Below are 21372 nucleotides of genomic sequence, written 5' to 3' on the forward strand. Positions count from 1 at the left end.
AGAATGCACACTGTAAGGTTGATAGGAAATGAGCTTCCTGTTACAAGGCCTTGGTAATCCTCACAACCTCTACCGATAACCATCACCAAATCTTTGAAGCACAGATGTTTAGGTTTAAAGAAAGGCAGGGTAAACATTCTCTGCACAGATGTTTGGGTTTAAATGTTTAAAGAAAAGCTTGGTTTACAGTGTTGTCATGAGAGTATATAGCCAGTGGCGTATGTAGGGGGTGTGTGGAGAGCACATGCTCCTCCTAAGAATGCTTGTGTGCCCCTCCCAGCTTCCCCCCTCCCCCAATCAAAATTGTTCTAAAAGCAACACCCCCCCCACTTCACTTTTGTGTCCCCATCAGTCCCCACCCACATTTTAAGACACTCAGATTAGCAAGGCAAATTGCAACACAGAGAAGTCCAATATAAACTTAATTTCTCAACATTGTGTCTGTATTTCTACCTTGCTTTAGGTTTTGATAAATTTTAAAAAGCTATGGGAAATTTGGCTTAGCTCTCGACCGGTTGGTGTAGTTACTTTTATGTAACATACAGTAGCAGTGTCATGTGGTACCCTGCCAAACCATGGATGTTTTGTACAACAGTACTTCACCCTAACAAGCATTTTGGTGGTCTTTGGTGTAGTAATCTAATTGTGAAAGAAAAAGAAATAACAATAAAATACTTAAGTACACAGTGCAACTTAACAAAATAGGTAAGAAAATAAATTGGTACTGATTTGCAATACATTTTGTCGTTATTTTGTAGGGAAAGAAGCGTTACCTTCACCAACAGAGCACTTTAGCAAGCCAACTGCTCTCCAAGATCAGCTTTCTATGCAGTGTTCTTGCTGAACAACCTGAGTGCCACAACTTAGCATTTAAGATTGGCTTACTGGGCTTACAAATCACAAGACAACCAGCTTCTACTAAAGGACTTGAGGTAGTATGCTCTTTTCTTCGCAGAGTTGTAATGATGAGGGAAGGATTTTCTTAGTCCTGGATTAAAATACTTAGCAAAAGCTTAAGTGCATCAAATTAAAGAAAGTAATCATTTGAAACACATAAAAAAAATTAGAGAAACAAGTCTATTATGAATGTACTGACCACAGAACTGCCTTTACTAGAAATGTGAGGATTGTTCATAATAAGGCTGACACTGCAGTTTGGACAAAACTAATTTTACAAGATTTAAGACAATACTTGAAACTTAATTAAGTAGAAAATTATTGGATGATTCGTTGATTCGGTTTATTGAGTGTTGATGCTTTCAGTTGTTGAAAAAGTAATGTTATGAGTTTGTTGTACCAGCATTTAGGACAAAGGTATTAACCAAAGAAGGTACAAAAGTAGAATTAATATGTAATATGTGAGGCCTATGTGGATAAGCCTCACAACAAAGCCATGTTCTCACTGTACAGTTTATATGTGCATTTCTCTCAGTTGTATTCAAATATAAAAAGATCACATTTAAAAAGAATTTAATCTACATCAAATGCGTTGCTGTTCATACATAGGTGAAATTAGCGAACCAAGAATCCGAACTGGTTGTACTCTTAAAACGAGTTCCCCTTGGTGCTCCGGAAATGGAGCAGTTACGTGAGCTCTCAGAGCAAATGCGAAACTGGTCGTTGCAGAAACACGGAGAAGGGGTTCTTCCACTAATGCTGGCAGGGTACATATTCGAGGCAATGTGTTTAACATCAACTGGTAATAGTTTTCATTTCCAAAACATTTCTTGGCATAGTTTATTTTAAAATTTTAAATATGACTATTTGAAATGCAATTCAATTTTTATTATCACATGTTTAATATAATTTCGCTGTAAATCATCTAGTATTGTACATTTGTACATGAATTGATATATTTTTGATTTTATTTTTTTTAAATAATTTTTTATATATAGTTTGCCCTCCAATCCAGGGGATTAGCGTAGTGTTAATAGATTGAAGATTGTTATTTGGTTCTTAGAAAAAGTGGTCTTGAATTAGAGGGGTGTCAGATTTAGTGGGGGTGGGGGGTGTTCAGTCTTGAATTGGAGGGTGCACTACTGTATAAGCTTCTGAAATAATATAATTTCTGTCTCAGCTATTAATAAATACAGTATATTATTTTTCTTTATTATTCATAGCATCTTCATCAAGATCGCCATCGAAATCAATCCTGACAACTGAGCATCGGCAGGGAGATGAGGTTCTAGGATTTGAGGCTGCAGTGTCGGCGCTTGCGATGAAGAGCAATGTGTCTGAAGCAGCTCACCCCCTGCTCTGTGAGGGCACTCGTCGACAACGAGGGGACTTAGCCTTGTCTATGTTGATGCACTACAGGGATGACCAAACACCGCTCAGACGGGTTAGTTTATTGACGTATTTACGTTAATGTAACTATAACTATTAATATCATTTATTATATTTATTGTATTATAATATAATACAGGGTCAAAGTTTTGAATCTATTTTTTAGCAGTAAAAACATGGAGGGGAAATGGGAGGACATTTACTCAATACAACTGGACCTACCAGTGGATAACGCAGGGCGGATCCAGAAATGTCCAAAAGGGGGGGGGCTGAAAGGGGGGCCGAAAGTTGGGCTGATCGAGACAACACTGACCTAGGGGGTCCGGGGGAATTCCCCCGCAAAATATTTGTGTTCTAGATGCCCAAACATAACTTTTGAGGCATTCTGGGCTATCATTTTTTTCTTTTTCTTTCTTCATTTTTTATTTTTTTATTTTTTTTTACCTCCCAAAAGGGGGGGCTGGGGCCGGGCTGCCCCCCCCCCTCGCCCTAAATCCGCCCCTGGATAAAGCTTTGTTCTTGAATTCTTGAATCTCCTTATACAGTATGACCGGTTCTGGCAAAAACCTGCCGTTTGTCGCAATTTCTAAGTACCCGAAATGTTCAAGAATCAACATTTTCATGTTGTTCAAATTTATAAACGGAGATATATATTGAAGAACATTTCTGCAAAATATCAATCACTAAATCTGACTCAGAAGTATATTAAAATTGTTTTTTAAATACAAATCTTGATAAATTATTGATTTTGGAATCTTTAGAAGCTCTTTTTTCAAAACCTACATGGCTGATATCCATTCAATTAATATTCATAACCTTGCTAATACATAACCAATTCCCATCATATAAACACTGTTTTAAAAAATAATTCATGCAGAACATAAAAACATCAAAAACTCAGTTTTGAATTTTTCCTTCTAGATTTGCCAGAGCCAGTCACATATTAGACATAAATCTTTTTCATTTTCATGTTATATTTCAGATATTAGATGCATTTTTAGATAAGCAACATTTGGGTCCAGCTCAAAAGGTTGTACAGTGTATTCCAAGCTCAATAGCTCCAAACAAACCCTCATTCCTATCCACGGCATCAAGGCCGACAATTAACGAGGCTTCGAGAAGGGACCAGAATCACCGGAACAACGCAGCATTAAGTCCGGATAGTAGAAATCCAAGCACACATGAACAGAGGAAAGGCAGTCAGACAGGCGATAATAAAGGCCGGACTGGAAAACAGAGTAGTGAACGGCTTAAGGGAGGCGCTCGAGCTAGGCTATCCGATTGTGATGGTGCAGATGAAGGAAGAGGGGCAAGCCCAAGGGCTAGCCCGGAAGAGGAACACATACAAGGCATGTTACCACAAGAAAACTCCAGGAAAGGTGCTCCTATGGTGACAGGCTGGGAGGAAGAAGCAAGTGGAGCTAATGTCGGTGTACCACTTCAGGTGAACAGTAACCAATCAAAATGGGACAGGATCTTTGGAAGACAAACCAAGCGAAGTCGAGGTGACATTCTTAATGATTGTATTTTCTAGGAATAAGTGAATTACTGTGTTTGGCCTATATACAGCAAATTAATCTGCATGTCTAGATGCAATTAAAAAATATTACTTTTAATAATTATAGTTTTAACACATTAGAATATATACTTTAAAATATATTTGTATTTGTAGTCAGTCAGGTATATTATTATAATTTATATATTAGGTTTTGTATAATAAATAATGAAATAGATGTCACTTTACTGACTAATACAAATTGTATATGTCCAAGCATTCATCCATTGTATATGTCCAAGCATTCATCCATTGTATATGTCCAAGCATTCAGTAGACTGATGTTTCAATGTTATTTATAAATATTGCTTTTTAGAAATGGCAAGTATAGACAGCAGTGCTCCAGAGACGACTTCCAGTGATAACTCGCCTGCCTTAGGCCGGAGGTTTCCACCACCTGGAGGTTGGGGAAGACATCAAGGGCCTGGCAGTGACAGTGGTAGTAGTGGAAATTCCAGTGATTCCCTCAGCTCTAGCAGTTCGTGGGACAAACCACCAACATCCATGCCAAATGAAGCAAAAGAAATAGAAGGGTAAGTGAATTTATTTCTTTAGTAAATGTTTATGTTTATACTTAGCTGTCACCACCTATTGTTTTATTGTTATTTACTTTAATGTTTTGTTATTTACTTTCATGTTTTGTGAACTTACAGTAGTAATCTATTGAATGAATAGAGAGATGAATGGACAGACTGATTGTTGGATGGATGGATGGATAAATGAATTGAAAGGATAAATTATTGATTGAATTGAATGAATGGATAATTAATGAATCATTAAATGAAATGATAGTTAATCATTGAATAAATGAATGAAGATGATTTATGAATAAATGAAGGAAGATGATTTTTTTTTTTAATTGATATATTGATTGAATTATTTCAACAGTACAATTTCTTGTCTAAGCAATTATATAAAGATTGTATAAAATTTCTCAAATGTTCATTTGTAAGGATACTTGACAAAATACTGTATATTATTTCATGATGCTCATGAGAAATAATAATGATAAAAAAATAGGTCTACATAAATCAAATAAAAATATTATATTTATTATTGAAGTACAAGAAAAAAAAAACACACATAAAAAGCTTTTGCCTGTCCAGATTGGGCCTTATAAGTGCTTTCTTTCCTTTATGGAATTATAATAGAATAAAGAGTGACAACTTTCATACTCATCACATTACACAAGCAATATATGTGGAATAGACAAGCCAAACCAGTTACTCGTCGCAAATCCTGTTTCAGAGATAATGGCCAAAAAATACTGGAATGTCAAAATTTTGAAAATCTATTTTATTGCACTAAACCTTTATATATCTATACATCATGCCATGCTGTTATTTTCCCCACTTTGAGTGTTAAATAAAATTTTGTAACAATTTGGTGAGGGTTTCTGACTAAGAAATGCCTGAAATCGTAAACTTTAAAGGCTGATTTCTCAAATATTGTTCTTTAAATAGCTGTATATGTAGACTCCTGTAATTTCATAACGAAATGTCAGATTTAAATGATTCTTTAATACCATTTTATAGCTCCCATTTTACTCTTTAACACTGCATTAATAACTAAAAGTCGATTTTTGCGACGAGTGACTGGTTTGGCTTGTCTTTGCCACATATGCATGAAGCAGTAAACTTGTCAGCTTCTGCATTACTGGCTCAGTTCCTACAATATTTAAACAATTTCCAAATAATATTATGTTATTATCCTACTTTGAGTCATGAAATTTGAAATTCCAAGAAAAGTCATTGTCTTGTGCACAACCCACAGATGCATAATATATTTAGCAGTGGCTGTCTTCCAGTTGGCATTACAAAATGCCATTTGATAGTCCTCAAAGATATGTCACATGTATAAACATTTCTGATGATGACATAATTAATGTTGAAATATTGAATCCCAACAAGATGGCGTGCATTTCGATACTTGGAGTATGTATTATACTAACTTATGTATAAACATATGAAATATCTCTACGACTATCAAATTTTCTTTGACAAAAAACTGTTGTATGTCCATAATATGTGAGGTCTCACTACAAAATGAGTCTCATCGTTAGAAAATAAAAAAATTAGTTTATATTACATTTTGATAGATCACATTATAAGCTTTAATGTGATCTTTGAATGGCTTCCCTAGGATAAATAGATCCAGAGATGTTAGCATTTAAAGTTTAGGTGTATGAGAACCAGGTTTTGAGAAAATCGGCCTCAAAGGTAAACTAACCTGTACAAATAATAGGACTAGAATTAAGGAATATGCAAAAAGAACACAGTTTTAGTAAGAAAATTCACTTAAAAAGTACACAATCATAAAATATAAGTATCAAGTTATTCAAAAACATTAAAATCAAAATTTTGTAAAAATGTTGCCTTTGACCTATTTTGGAGAATATCTCTATATGATTTCACACCAACGATGCATCTCATTTCGTGGTGACACATCACATATAGTCATGTGCCTATATATGGTCATAATGTGATGTGATCATGACCATATTTAGGCATGTACCAACATGTTTGTGTCAAATACAATTTGATAGTCTTGACAGAGCGCTTTACGTGATTGCTTTTGCGATCAGTTGTCTTGCGTCAAGTGGTTTTCAATAAATTTAGAATGATACTTTTTCTCTTAAAATCCAATCGTTGCTTGGTCATTGCGGTAAATTACTTGAGGTTGTGAAATTAAATCAAAATGTTGAGTATAGTAGAACAAATGTTTACTTGAAAAATAGTTCACTAAATAAATATATAATCTTTTTTTTGTGGTGACATGTAAAAAATAACCATAAATTAACATGCTATGGACTTTTCTGCTTAAGCTCCGCCCTTTGAATATTGTTGATAAGGTCCAACAAAACGACAATGTAAAAACCTACGCAGAAATGTAGGACACACACATTCCTTCCTGGACCTGTTGTGATTGGTCCATTAGTAATTTTGATTGTCACTCGAAAAAGGTCTACAGTAATTGCGGAAGGATGAATAAGGGCTGTAAGGGAAGATGGGGGCCATCTTGTTTTAATGTACTTTTAATATACAGGAACTTTTAAGTGTGATGACAAATACATTGTTTATACAGTACTCTTAAGATGTAAAAACATTGCAAAAGAATTGCTTGAAAAATTTTGTCCGTAAATGTTATGGAATGAAATATCAATTCAAGGTTTCTGTAGGAACATCTATTTTAGTTGTTGTATTTTGCTTTACTTTACAGTGCAATAGGTGGAGTAGCAGCTCTCAGGGTAGGGCCATGCGTAGCCTCTGAGATGAATGAATCTAGAAGCTCGACTCCTAGTCCACGTAATGGACGGTATGTAGAGATTGCAAAATTATTTCATCTTCTTATACATACCTATTATTAAACATATTTTCATTTCATTTATTTATTTGGCTCAAAGGCCCAGGGGCTGCAACAGCAACATTCTGCCATAACACCTTAAAGTGGTGCTTGCAGCCTCTAGAACGTACAATGTTTTACAATGAAATTTATCCATTATATTAAATTACACAGCATTTTACATTAAATAAAAATATATAAACATGAACAGAGTGCCATCGTCCAATAATAATGACTGGGGCAATGTAAATTTTTGCTGCCACTCTTTCGGAATTCACTGCCAAAAACTTATAAAGTTGTTACTTGTTTTATCAGCTTATCTCAAGTTTATTTTCATTTCATTCAGTAACCATGACAACAATTTAGAATACAATTGGTTAGGGACAGAGGATTAAAAACAAACACTTGTGACCTTTGGATTTTCCCAACTTGTTTTGGCAAATTGCTTGTAAAATTTGGCAACATACATTTATTCAGGTTCATTCACCCTTGATATATATTGTGCAATTGCTAGTATGTCTTGATTGGTGAATTGAGAATGTTAATTGTTCAGAATAATGTTATTTATGATGTATATAGCTCAGTCGGCTAATCTGGTGGTAGCCACTGTGTGTGCGCTGAACCATGGAGATCTCTAGGTCCCCGGTTCAATTCCCATCGCTGCCTCTCCTTGTGTTTCAGCTGGAGGGGTGAAATACAAGTTACAATAGCGCACCGTCTTTCGGATGAGACGTTTAAGCTGTTGGTCCCGTGTGCATTATGGCCCATGTGCATGTTAAAGAACACAGTACACTCTTCGGAGAAGAGTAGGGGATTGTCTCCCGGTGTACTGCCCAATCACCACCAGAAGGACCCCACTTCTTCTAGACTTTCATGGGTTATCCTTGGTGTTTACAATGAATAAACCCAATCCAATATATATATATATTTATATATGAAACATAAATTTTAAAACAGCAATTTGAAAAAAAAAAAGCTTTAAATTTACTTTTAAAAATTTATGGTTTTTATCATTTCATTGCTATTTACTCCAGCTTAGCTCAGTTGGCTAAACTGGTGGAAGCCACTGTGTGTGCCCTGAACCATGAAGATCTCGTGGTTCTTGGTTCAATTCCCATGGCTGGTCTCCTTGTGTTTCAGCTGGAGGGCTGAAATGCAAGTTTCATTCGCACTGTCTTTCGGATGCAGTACACTACTTGGAAAAGAGTAAGGGATTGTCGCTTGGTGTACTGCCCAATAACCACCAGAAGGACCCCACTAGAAGTATGTCTTTTTCTAACTTTCGTAGGTTATCCTTGGTGTTTTCACTAAATACAGTTCAACTTGCCTCAGTCAACATTGCCTATAAACTCAAATAAGTCGATCTTATTTTACATACCAAATTGTTGTGTTTTCCATTAATTTAATGATGTGAAAGTTGAATTTTATGTAAGTCAAACAATTTTTGAATCCCATTTGGATTCGACTTAGGCAAGTTCAACAGTACATCCAATCCAATCCTATACTTTTTTTTTTGAAAGTAGATTTCGTGGCAAAAACCGAGTATATTGTCCATCAATACCAAATCAACCAAGCGAGGCATCCGCTCATTTTTACCTTGAGCTAGCCAAGACGATAGTGACAAAAGCTGGAGGGAATTCCAGTCCAACACACTTCACTCAGAACCCAGCAAACAACAACCAGTCTGGACCGCATCGTGGACTCTTGCTAACAGCCTTTGAGGTCGGGTTCTACGCGCTTAGCCTTTACAATGCCGTCTCACCAAACTGGCTGACGCGGACATATTCTGCTTACGAGTCTTTTATCAGAAGTAAGTTACATTGATCATTAAGGATGTTGTTGATACTGTATGTTCATTCCTTCACATCAAATGATGTCTATGCTATTTCTTCACTTTATGAAATAGGTTTACATTATCATACCTTTTCAGATTCAGAATTTATTTGTCCTCATGGAAACTTGTAAAAGGCAAAATCACTCATATCAAAACACAAATATACTTTTCAAACACATTATAAATATCAATAGTGTACTTAATATAAAAGATTAAAATAATCATATATACATTTATATAGGCCTACTGTTGTACATGTCTGGTGTTCCTGGATATGCATTTAGTGTTGTTTATTTCTAAAAGTAAATTAATTAATTATTTCTAAAGGTAGTTTTTGGTTTCTAAATTCTACACGGGATTGATTTAAAAAAAAATAGATAGATATAAAAATGTAAGATACCATAATAAATAAACTGTAAAAGTGTAAAACTTTATTGCCATCAACAATACCACTGATTGAAGTTGAACAAAACTGCAGACAACAAAATGAAAACTGCAAAGAAAAAATATACTAATATTGTTGCTATGGTTGATTTCAGGTCAAGCATTAGAGTTGGGTAGTGGCGGTATCAACATTCTTGTCAATTACTGGGAAGGACACTTGACCCCTGCAGAAGCTGCGGCAATAGCTGATCGTGCATCGCGTTGTCGAGATCCCCAGATGGTCCAGGCTGCTGCTGAGCTAGCTCTATCGTGTCTGTCACATGCCCACGCTTTAAATCCCTCGGATGTCAACAGGGCCTTGCTTCAGGTGAGAGTCAGTGACGAATCCAGGAACCTGAATTAGAGGAGGCCCATGAAATGCCATTTTACAGTTGGAGGGTCCAGGCTACCACAGTCCTACCATGTTTGAACAGAGTTACTTAATTTGATATCTATAGATGGCCAGAAATCACAATCTTGGACTTTTCAGTGTAATTTTCGTATTCCTCCTATTTTTTCTATTTTTTTAAATTTAGGGGGCCCTGGGTAGGCTGAAATCCACCTATGACAGTGCATCTGTTTCGACTACTTTATTTTCCAGTATTTCTGGGTTTTTTTTGTTGTTATATTATATGTTTTATGCCTCTAGCTCCTGGAAGTGTAGTTAGACATGTTGCCAACATTGGTTGCTGCAACTGGTTGTTCCACACTTGCACTGTACCAAATGTGTAGGCATGCTGGCATTGGATTTGTTTGTACCACACAGATTGTATGTACATGATCCATGATTAACAAAAGAGGAGATAGAAAGAAATTTGATATGCAGTGTATGTGGAGTGAAATTGTTGAAAATTCCCTATAATCAGCAGTTTATATAAACATATAATTGAATGTTTAAATATGGCTTGTAAGTTGTAAAAGATAGTATAATACATCCTCCAAGTATCGAAATGCACGCCATTGTGTCGGGATTAAATATTACACATTTAATTACATTAATTATATCATCATCAGGTAATGTTGAAATATTCAATCCCAAAATGATGGCATGCATTTCGATACTTGGAGTATGTATTATACTATCTTATCTGAGGTTAATCAGTGGACCTTTCAGTTTAAGTTGTATAATTTGTTTAAAATAATTTGTTACATATCTTGCAGTGTAAGGAACAGGATGTCAACATGTTGAGTAAAGCATGTTTAGCAGTAGAGAATGCTGCCAAAGGAGGCGATGTCTACCCCGACGTGCTCTTCACTGTTGGTAAACACTGGGAGTGGCTTCACAACCAAACACAGCATCACCGTGATGACGAAGCTAGCTCTCCGCCCGAGGATAACATGGTGGCAGCGGCAGCGGTAGCCGCACATGGGATGCACCCTCCGATACCGCCATACAATGAACCCGTCATTCCTATTCCAGTATCGTTGTACCATACCTATCCTGTACAGTACGGACCTAGGCCAACACATCCTCCTCATCCACCTTACCATCCAGCTAGACCGGGCTTCATTCCCCACAACCAGCCTCCTACATCCCAAGCTATGCCAGGCTGGGGTGTCCCTGCTTATCCGCCATGCTCCAATCCGTACGTAGCTATTCCTAGTGGATTTGCATCAAGAGCAATGGTCGGCCCGAACCCAAACCTTCACCAGTACGTTGGTGGTGCACCACCTGTTCCCGCTATGCTTCCAGCTCCTGGAAGGGTAGCGAGAGGTGGGTCGCCAGCTTTGGTCCCTGCACCTGTTGTTCCACATCAGAGCCAATACTACCTTCTTCATACATATCGTGTAGGTATGCTGGCAATGGATACCCTAGCAAGGCGTGTTCACGATGAACGTTACCAGTCACGATTCTCCCGGAATCCTCCGTATGGTGAGGACGTGAAGTGGCTTCTTGGTATAGCCAAAAAACTAGGTAGGCATGTGTTACCTTATGCTGAATATAGATTATAGCTGTTTTTGTACTTAATTCTACTTCACAAACAAGAGAGCCAGTGTAACACAGAATTACTAGCTTGTCATGTATTATGTTCTTAATGATTACCTGTGGGCTAATTTATACAACAGTACCAAATATATTCGCGTATAATGTGATCCACGTATAGAGACAATCCCCCAAGTTTGAGAAGATTTTTTGACAATTTTTATATGTCGGGCATATTCTGTAAGACGAAACAGTTTCATTGGAATTCCTATATTTTGCTGCATTTTATGGTCTCGATACAGCATCTAGCTGGCTAAAAATGGAACCATATGATACCATTTCATGGGCTTTAAAATGTTCATTAAATTCTCTCCGCATTAATTGCATTCAATCAAACTAACAGATAGTAGCTTCATTTCAGTAGTACATTCGTGTGTTACAGATGATTCCCACGTAATATGTGATTCGTGAAAAATAACACCATAACATGAATTATGATTTAATCTTTGTATTAATTGTTTTATATTTCTGTATTTTTACTTTATTGATTCTATTGTAAGCTCTTCATTTCAATCTTGAATTTTTAAATAAATGAAAAAAATAAAAATAAAAAAATAAACAATTTTTATGTGTTGGGCGTATAAGACAACCCCCATTTTTTTAATTTTTTTTATCGTAATTTTCTATTTAAGCCTCGTCTTACTGTGGGAACCTACATGTGGGAATTTACAGTATTGCTGTTATATTAGTTACATATTAAGAGCCTTCATTGTCTTCGCACTCTTAAAACAATTCATATTATTATAAATGTGAATTTCTTGTTTTTCTCAGGTGCATCACATGTTCAACAATACTGTTTCAGTGTTCCAAATATAATCTTCAGTCCGTATGTACTACAAGAGATTGTAACTGAGGCGGCTCAGTTCCTCTCGAATGTCCATCACACGCCGTTACAGAACACGCTACGATCACCGACGCTAACACACATTATCCAGAAATGCCAGCAGATGTACATGCAATGCATTCATCAACGTATGAACAACATGAGCCAACACGAATACGAGGAGGTTCTCACAATCATGCGCAACGCACAGAGTGCGTTCCTTATGTCGCCATGCGGGGCGAACCAGTTCCAAGATTTTCTTAACAATTTGCATCGTATGAAACCAGGTAAACGAGAGTTTTTGACGCGGATAATATCTAGTTTGTCGTTTGGTAACATCTATGAACACACATTATCAAACCGTTGATGACAAATTACTGAAACTTACTACTGGCTGAATTTTAAAATTTTTTCTACAAAAATACGACATCTTAAACAAACTGATACTGTTGACTTCCCAAAAGGTGCGCAAGGAATCTAATTTGGTGCATCAACCAAGGTTGTCCACACCCAGTTGCTTCAGGCTTAAGCAATTTGATTCTGGTATAGGGTAAGGAAAATCATTAATGCGTGACTAACTGGTGGCGCCAGAGGTTCCTCAACGAGGAGGTCAAAGTCCTGCACAGTCTCCAGACCCACCTTAGTCCCATCGTGGTTGGAGCTGATATCAGTGAATTTAAAGTATAGATGCCTCAACATGCCTGGAAATGGAAATTTTTGACTCTGAAAATTTTATTTTCAGACCAGTGTTCTGGACGATCCCCAGACCCCCACTGGTGCCGCCATTGTGACTGACTCACTGGCGTAAGCTAGTGTGGGGTCCGTGAGTGTACAGTATTTAAAACTTTCCCAAGCTAATCTTCTGTTACATTAGCGTAGCAGTTTGAACACACTTAATTCGATCATCCTCTGCTTACAGTTACCTCATCATTTGTATTTAAGTTTCAGTGGAATATAGGGGGTAACATGGTTACCCCCTTCCATCTATCCTCCCAAGTAATCAGATGGTTCAATTAAGTACAGTAAAAGCCATACCCTTGATGCAAATCATAATATATTAGAAATGTATGTATAACATGTTTGAATCCACTAGTAAAAGTTAAGAAAAATAATCAGTACTATGGTTAGGAATGAACCCCAACAGATAAACTTGTATTTTGAGACTGAGTTGTATTAACTGCTGTATTAAAAAAAAAATTCTTCCCTTCTACTCCTAAAAACTAAATACATGTTCCACGTTATCTAGCATCTGTGTACTATATTAGTGCCATTAATTAAAGGAACACGCCCTGTAAATTTAATACACTGACTGCTGATATCTATGAATATTCATATTATAATTTGCCTGCCCGTGTATCTTATTGTGGATTGTAAATTAAATAATATGGTGATGTCTCAAGTCAGCATCATTCTAAAATTATTTTAGAATGGTTAGTTGGAAGTAAAGTACAGTATATTCATGTGCATTACGGCAGTCAATGTGTTGAAAATGGGAACAAAAATTGTTGTTCTCTGTTCCCTGTGAAGAATAGTATTACAGTATTGATTTTATCAACTCCCTCATCACCTCTATATAGTAGGCCTTGAATTTAGAAGTCATCGTATTGGTCAACCAAGACATTCAAAATGACATGTCATTTTATATGACAAGTATCGTTCATTGTTACTCAACTATTTTAAGCATATTTTATTGTTTTCTTTAAAAAAAATTATACCAAATTGAAGGATTGAATTTCTTGTACATAACCCTACCACTATTTATTATAAATCGTTTATGTTTGTTGTGAATTTGTCTTACGTCGTTTTTGACTTATATAGGTAGAGTTTTATAGTCTAACAATTTAAGAATTGCAGGTTGTCTTGTTAAGTATTTTTTTGTACTATTTTACCGATGAAAACCCATTAAATTTTTGGGTGAAAAAGAATGCATGATCATTTGGAAATACATAAGTATGAACCTACTTGATTAGCTCCATGTTAAGTACAGAATACTGCACTTAACTGTTTTTTGACATAGTGTGAACTTTTCTCTTTAATCATTTCCACTGATTATTAAGAGGCTATAGATATCAACAACCATAAAATGTTGTCAAAATACATATGTTTTGACAATACAAACATTTAGAGTTATAAGTATAATAGAGTGCTAACTAGTCGAGATGCCTAAAATCACCTGTACATCAGAAATCGCTGCACAACTGCGTCGTATTACGGCAATATTGTTCATTGGGCTTTTATTAGAAGGTTGAGCCTTGTTATGTATGTAGTTTGGCGCAATTCAAATTTGAGGTCAAAGGTTTTGAACCTTCGCTGTGCATTACGCTTGTGTTGATTTCAAGTCACTTTACCTACGATTGTCTCCCTCCACCCAGGTGTATAAGCAGGTACCTGGTAACCTTGTATGACAATGCACTGTTTACTATTAAGCAATTGAAATAGTTGAATATAATACACTAGTGGACATTTATTATATGAAGATCAGATTAATGCATTCTGTGGGTATTTAATCCAAAGACAGGAGTTAAGTTCTATCCACCTTATTACATTTTCTTTGACAAAAAAATGTATGCCCATATATAGTCATGGTGTGATGTCATCATGACCATATTTAGGCATATATGTCACATGTTTTTGATAGTCTTTGACATGGCTTGAAAAAGCAGTGTTAAGTGTTTAAAAGGCTCTGTTTACCATAATGTGCTATATAAATATGGCATATTATTTATTAGGCGAAACTTTTTTTATTCCTTGGTTTCGCATACTTATTTTTTTTAAAGATTATCATAAAGATAAAATTTTGTTTTCTTATTTAGCAAATGGTTTTGCCAAAATCATCAAGGCATAGGAGATAATAAAAATAAAATTTTACTGGAGGATGTAAAATAGGATGGTTAAATGCTCCAAATTTATATAATTAGGAAGAAATATACATATCTTTGGCGATTTCATGGCAGCGGAGGGTGTAATAAAAATTTAAAAAAACATTTGTTTTTTTCTGAAATTTCCACTTTCTTTGTGGCGGCGGGTGCGCTTATAAGCTAAAATAAAATTTTATTATTTGAAATCATCAATATTTGCAGTCGGTGGGTTGGCTAAACAAGGTATAAAAAAAGTCGCGCCTTATGAAGACCATGCTCCCCTTTTTTTTCAGGATTTAGTGCATGGGCGTTAGCACTCTATTATCCTTATAACAATTTACTTGTACAGTACATTAAAAATGAGCTTGATGAAAGATTTTGTTTGGTTCAAAATCTTTAAATTTAACACGTGTGTGCAAAGTGTATTTTACACATTAAGTATATAAACTGTTTCAGATCCTAATGACTATTCTTAGGTGTCAGTTAAAGTGTTATAGCACTTTCATTTTTAAAAAATGACGTAATTACTTTTAAATTTCACCTCTAGTTGAATTTGTTTATAAAGAATTTAACTTCTATGTCAAAGAAATAAATTGCTGAAAATGTATACGAGTTTGATTCTTTGTCAGAAAACTTTATTGTAGAGAGCGACAAATTGCTGTTAATGAAGAAAATACTGTATGTACATGAATTTTCATCTTAGGAGTTTAATAAGCCTTTCCAAAGGAGTGAAGCTCCAGGGAGGCTATTGTTTTTGCCTATGTTCTTCAATTGTTTGTCACCACGATTACTACAGTTTAGCACATCATCATTCTCTCCCCCCACCCCTTAAAAAAAAATTATTAGGTGGAATTGTAATATTTTTTCATGTCATATCAAAACTAAAACGTAAGGAGGCTATGCTTTTACCATACAGCGTAAAAGGAGCATCTTTAGATTTCCATTTTTTATAGCTCTGTCTACTGTAGACGGACAAATTTTTTGTTCAGCTCCATCTAAATATAGACGAACTACAGGACTTCAGTTAAGTCCCGCAAAAACACATGAGTATTTGTCAATGATGAAGATACTGCCATATCTATATGTTGAAGTATTGTAATGTTGATTTAAGATTTCTTTACATGCACTCTCGTTAAGACCTGAATTAATTCTTAAAAATATTTCTTAGATTGGTATCGGATTTTGAATATCTGTAACATTTCCTGTAGAGGTCTCTTCATCTCACTTGATGACAGTGGAATATAAAGAAGTCTCCTTACTGAAGGGATCCTAAGAATGAAGAATTGCGCAAGACCACACATACTTGAAACTGTCCAGTACAAAGTCACGGCCTAAAAGAAAACAAATGAAACAACGTTCAAGTCTTGTTAAAGTGACATGCATTTCTTGGCTCATGGTCCCTTGGAGCAACATGTAACCAATACATTGTTCATTATCCTGACTTGATTATTCAAGGAGCCAAGCGACTCACTGTGCCTACACTTACATTTCTCTTCATTTTTAAGCATAATTCAATAATTATTAAAACTACAGAGTGACCTGTAGCTATTAACCACTATAAATACTCACTGTTGGCATGGTCACTGCTGCTGGTACAAGGCCGGCAGAAATAGCAAAAAGTGAAAATTGTGATCGATGCTGTGTTCTTGAAAGGGGACCACGGCGTAAAGACCATAACTGTAGACGAAAAAAATCACAAATTCAAATGGAGAGACAGATTAGTATAATACAATGTTAAGAGAAAATACATCAAAAAGAATCAACAATGGTGGACCTTTCAAGAATGTCAATCAAGTATAAACAACTGACCAATCATAACGGTGCCAGGAATATGGGCGTGTCCTACAAACACATGTTGTTCCACAAATGCATGTGTTTGTGTATTGCATTAGCAACAATATCTAAGAGGCAGGACTTAGTGAAGAGGTAATTTGTGAATTAATCGGGGTTGAGATTTACTTACCATTACCAGTGAAATGTTAGATGCTCCTAACAAAAACGGTAAAATAAAATCAGGCTGAACTAGATTCTTAAACCATAATACACCCTCTGTCATCAACGCTGGTAGGAAATCAATATCCACTTCTGAAAAGGTAATCAAGGAAATAAAAAAAATTGGTGTATACATTGGTAGCTAAATTTACATAAGTTCATATCTCAGTTTAAAAATCATTGATATTTTAATTTAAAATTTATCACTTTGATCAAAAAATTCAAGCAATTTCATCAATTACCTGTGCCAAATATGTAAGGATGTACTCCAGTCATCTGCCCAATCGCTGTTGTCATAGTAACCCATATGAATGCCTGCGCAATGGAAACGTACGTCATTCTCATCGGTCTGCAGTTCTCCCTCATGTGGACATTTCTCACAAATTTAGAAATCTTAAAATAAAATTGTTACAACAAAATCTGTCAAAATCAAAATTTTATTATTTTATTATATTTATAACGAAAAAATAATCCCTCCAAATATTGTAATAATGATTGACGATATCGGACACAAAGTTTAGACAGTTTAGACGTTCTATGCACCTATATCCAGGTGGACCATAATGCATAAAAATGTTTCAAATAAGTTAGGGGATGGATTTATACCTGGCAGGGGTGTGGGTTGGTGTTGGTCTTGGGGGTGTGAAACGGCATGGGTGTGCGAAAAAATCTAATCCCTATTCCAATGAAAACTTAATCGTCATATTTAGTATATTAACCCACTTAGTGGAACAAATTTTACGTCGCTGGGAAGGGGGGCGCTACACGCATGCCAGGTTGGCTTATACCCGACCAACCAACCTGATTGCTATACACATTGGCCATTTTCCTTTGTGACCAGCCATTTTCTTTAGCAGTTACTGCCGTCTTTTGTTTTAATTGTTCGGCGTACGTGTTGATTTCAATTTGTACATTCTCAATCTTTGCCATCACTCTCTGTTGCATTATCGCTAGTGGCATGATCACAGCAAATCTTAGCGCAAATGTTGAAGCCACGATCGTGAACCACCATGGAAGTCCGTACATGTCGTGAAAGTTTTCTAACAGTTCGTAGCAAGTTTCCACTGGGGTTGGAATATATATATTGCTGACTGCCGCGTCGGATATCTCCACTTTAAATCCTCGTGTGAAAGTGATTGAAGGGTGTGTAATCTGCGACAGTTCACCACAGAGCAATGTTTGTTTTACATGCTTCTTTTGTTGTTTATTGAAAATTGGCATCTGCACGGATGTCACATGTCTGGATGTTAAACTATGAAATGATGATTTTGCGAGTTTAAAACTACTCCAAATGGGATGTCTGCTAGCGTTAATACAACCAGAAAAATAATGGCAATTGTGTTGCAGCAAGTTAGTCTGAGGAATAAAAAAAATATGCCTGTTTCATCTCGCATTATGGAAGAATAAAATTATAAATGCATATTATCATGAGCTCAGGATAACTTGGGTAGGGCCTGATGTTACCATCTTATTAATGATGGTAAGTGACCACAGTATCTTTTATTTATAAGCCTCAATTTGTTTGGCTGTTAAACAGGCTACTGTAGCCTACAGTATGTAACTATTATACAGTTTTTCAAAAGGATCTTCAGAAAAGTTATTTTACCTAGAGCTAGGCCTACCATTACTTACAAAAATTTTATAACAGCTTTGTTTACCTTTGAACAATTGTGAAGAATGTTCAGAGCACTTGTTAATCTAGACATGGTTTTGTCTGTTGTAACAATACTATTATTGAATAAAGAGCCAATCAATGTGATTCACCATCTCTCCACGTATCCTACAAAATTTACCTATTAATGGAAAACAAAAATATATAGAATTATTATATTTAATTTACAATTCAATCCTAGGCCTGGGCAGGGTTTATTTTAGTGTAGGTCTTGATTTGGAATTGGGGCTGCTCTTCTCACTTTCTTTTTAACTTTTTGTTGGTTACTGCATATTAGGATATTTCAGTCATAATTCAAATACACAAACCAATTAATAATTATTCACTTTCATGGCAACCAACAGATTGTGATTCTGACCCAATTGGTGTGATGCTCACTGACGAGTTTTAGCAATCTTCTAGCCTAGTCCTACTAAACTGTATTACTATCTAGGTCTACCAGAAAGAGAGGTCTAGGCCTAGTAAAGCCTAACCCTTCTTTAATCATTTTATTGCGTCTCATCACATGCATAATCAAACACAAGAAAACAGATGCAAAAGGATGGGATCTACAGGCTCGAGTTCGGGAAACTACTTAAAAAATACACATTAACTCTTTATATGAAGAACGCGGTGGTATACTTCCGGTGTCGGATCAATAACCATGGCATATTCAAATAGGCCTAACTATAAAATTTTTAAAATTTTAGAAATAATAATATTAAAATAGGCTCCTATATTATATACAGTTGCAAATAATTATACATATATAAAAATATATAAATAAAAAAAAGGAGCATAACATCATCAAATTGTATGGTTCTTGTTCTATTTATATTCTTTGATACAGCAGATCATTTCGATCTTTGGCCGCACTTCATTTCAGTCGCGCTTTATTTTGAACAAATGGTGCGCCAATGGAGTTGCGAAAGGCAAAATCTAAATATCAAGTTCGTCAATTGGTTTAGTTAGGTCTGTTATAATTTTTTTTTTTTTTTTTTTTCCGTTTTCTTATCTTTCTACACCCTACACTTTACGGTTATTATTTGGGATATGTTGATTTGATAGGCTGCAGAAAATTTAAACCCCTTTTTTATAGGCCAGTGCAGTGGGTGTCTACCTAACTAACGTAATATTTATAATTATATAATAATAAATTACAATAAAGAGCAAGAAATTAAGTACCTAATAATATCTTCATACATACTACTACTACTAGCAGAGAGGAGGCCTGGCCCTAGGCCCCTAGCCTACCTGGGCCTGGGCCTGGTGTTTGTAGGTAGGTTAGCCTAGGCCCTAGGCCTTGGCCTAGCTAGGCTAGGCCCTGACATAGTCCTAGCTATTTGTAAGCCTTTTATTACAAAGAAGAAAGATAATTTGAGCAGTAAAAGTTTATATGAAGAACGCGGTGGTATACTTCCGGTGTCGGATCAATAACCATGGCATATTCAAATAGGCCTAACTATAAAATTTTTAAAATTTTAGAAATAATAATATTAAAATAGGCTCCTATATTATATACAGTTACAAATAATTATACATTAATATAAAAATATTATAAATAAAAAAAAGGAGCATAACATCATCAAATTGTATGGTTCTTGTTCTATTTATATTCTTTGATACAGATAATTTAGATCTTTGGCCGCACTTCATTTCAGTCGCGCTTTATTTTGAACAAATGGTGCGCCAGAGTCGCGCTTTATTTTGAACAAATGGTGCGCCAATGGAGTTGCGAAAGGCAAAATCTAAATATCAAGTTCGTCAATTGGTTTAGTTAGGTCTGTTATAATTTTTTTTTTTTTTTTTTCCGTTTTCTTATCTTTCTACACCCTACACTTTACGGTTATTATTTGGGATATGTTGATTTGATAGGCTGCAGAAAATTTAAACCCCTTTTTTATAGGCCAGTGCAGTGGGTGTCTATCTAACTAACGTAATATTTATAATTATATAATAATAAATTACAATAAAGAGCAAGAAATTAAGTACCTAATAATATCTTCATACATACTACTACTACTAGCAGAGAGGAGGCCTAGGCCCCTAGCCTACCTGGGCCTGGGCCTGGTGTTTGTAGGTAGGTTAGCCTAGGCCCTAGGCCTTGGCCTAGCTAGGCTAGGCCCTGACATAGTCCTAGCTATTTGTAAGCCTTTTATTACAAAGAAGAAAGATAATTTGAGCAGTAAAAGCACTTACGTTACTGAGAAGGTGAAAAAAGTTAAGACTCAAAAAAAGGTAACACAACTCCGTACACACGAGAGCGCAGCCATTTTTGTTTTATTGTTGCGTTCCAATGTGGTCGTGTATTTGCTGCGAACGCAAAACGCGTGAACACTCACATTGTGTTCCAATTTAAAGTACAGTACGTCCTGTACCGTACTCGCGCGAATAAGCGCCCCTCTGGAATAAGCCCATTCTAAAGTGAAATTTTCTTAAGCGCCCCGTTTAAATAAGCGCCCCTTGGTGTTTAGGCCCTATTCATTTTTTTGATTTTTTTTTTAGCACTCTTCATGCTTCCCAAACTATTGGTCGCGACCCAAAAGTGTGATCACCAAACTTTTGCGTTGAGTTGTCGCGAGCAGGTTTGCCAAAAAAAAAAAAAAAAATCTGTCATCGACTGA

At 35.8% G+C, this 21372-nt stretch overlaps 2 protein-coding genes across 3 annotated transcripts in view; one reads left to right on the forward strand and one right to left on the reverse strand.

Moving 5' to 3' along the window:
* LOC117114622 (zinc finger SWIM domain-containing protein 8-like) overlaps positions 1-14730 on the forward strand; it is a 29917-nt gene extending 15187 nt beyond the window's left edge. The window contains exons 9-18 of one of the 2 annotated variants that reach the window (XM_033258312.1): positions 759-932; positions 1507-1699; positions 2121-2341; positions 3269-3791; positions 4158-4374; positions 7061-7156; positions 8704-8993; positions 9557-9768; positions 10602-11355; positions 12196-14730. In XM_033258312.1, coding sequence (XP_033114203.1) covers positions 759-932; positions 1507-1699; positions 2121-2341; positions 3269-3791; positions 4158-4374; positions 7061-7156; positions 8704-8993; positions 9557-9768; positions 10602-11355; positions 12196-12614 — 3099 coding nt within the window. In that variant the 3' untranslated portion in view covers positions 12615-14730. The remainder of the gene's footprint in view (positions 1-758; positions 933-1506; positions 1700-2120; positions 2342-3268; positions 3792-4157; positions 4375-7060; positions 7157-8703; positions 8994-9556; positions 9769-10601; positions 11356-12195) is intronic. The other variant, XM_033258313.1, reaches the window with a different exon arrangement.
* Positions 14731-15387: 657 nt separating this feature from the next.
* On the reverse strand, positions 15388-21082 carry LOC117114610 (cytochrome c oxidase assembly protein COX18, mitochondrial-like). Its single transcript, XM_033258300.1, has 7 exons — positions 20948-21082; positions 18756-18890; positions 17899-18453; positions 17340-17490; positions 17069-17190; positions 16675-16782; positions 15388-16436 (listed from the first exon to the last, which is right to left on the reverse strand). Exons 2-7 carry the CDS (start codon positions 18801-18803, stop codon positions 16257-16259), a joined length of 1164 nt encoding a protein of 387 aa, XP_033114191.1. The 5' UTR covers positions 18804-18890; positions 20948-21082; the 3' UTR covers positions 15388-16256.
* Positions 21083-21372: the final 290 nt, after the last annotated feature.

The sequence above is a fragment of the Anneissia japonica genome, unplaced genomic scaffold (assembly GCF_011630105.1).
Source record: "Anneissia japonica isolate Jap-2015-1 unplaced genomic scaffold, ASM1163010v1 scaffold287836_len1076198_cov165, whole genome shotgun sequence".
NCBI lineage: Eukaryota > Metazoa > Echinodermata > Crinoidea > Comatulida > Comatulidae > Anneissia > Anneissia japonica.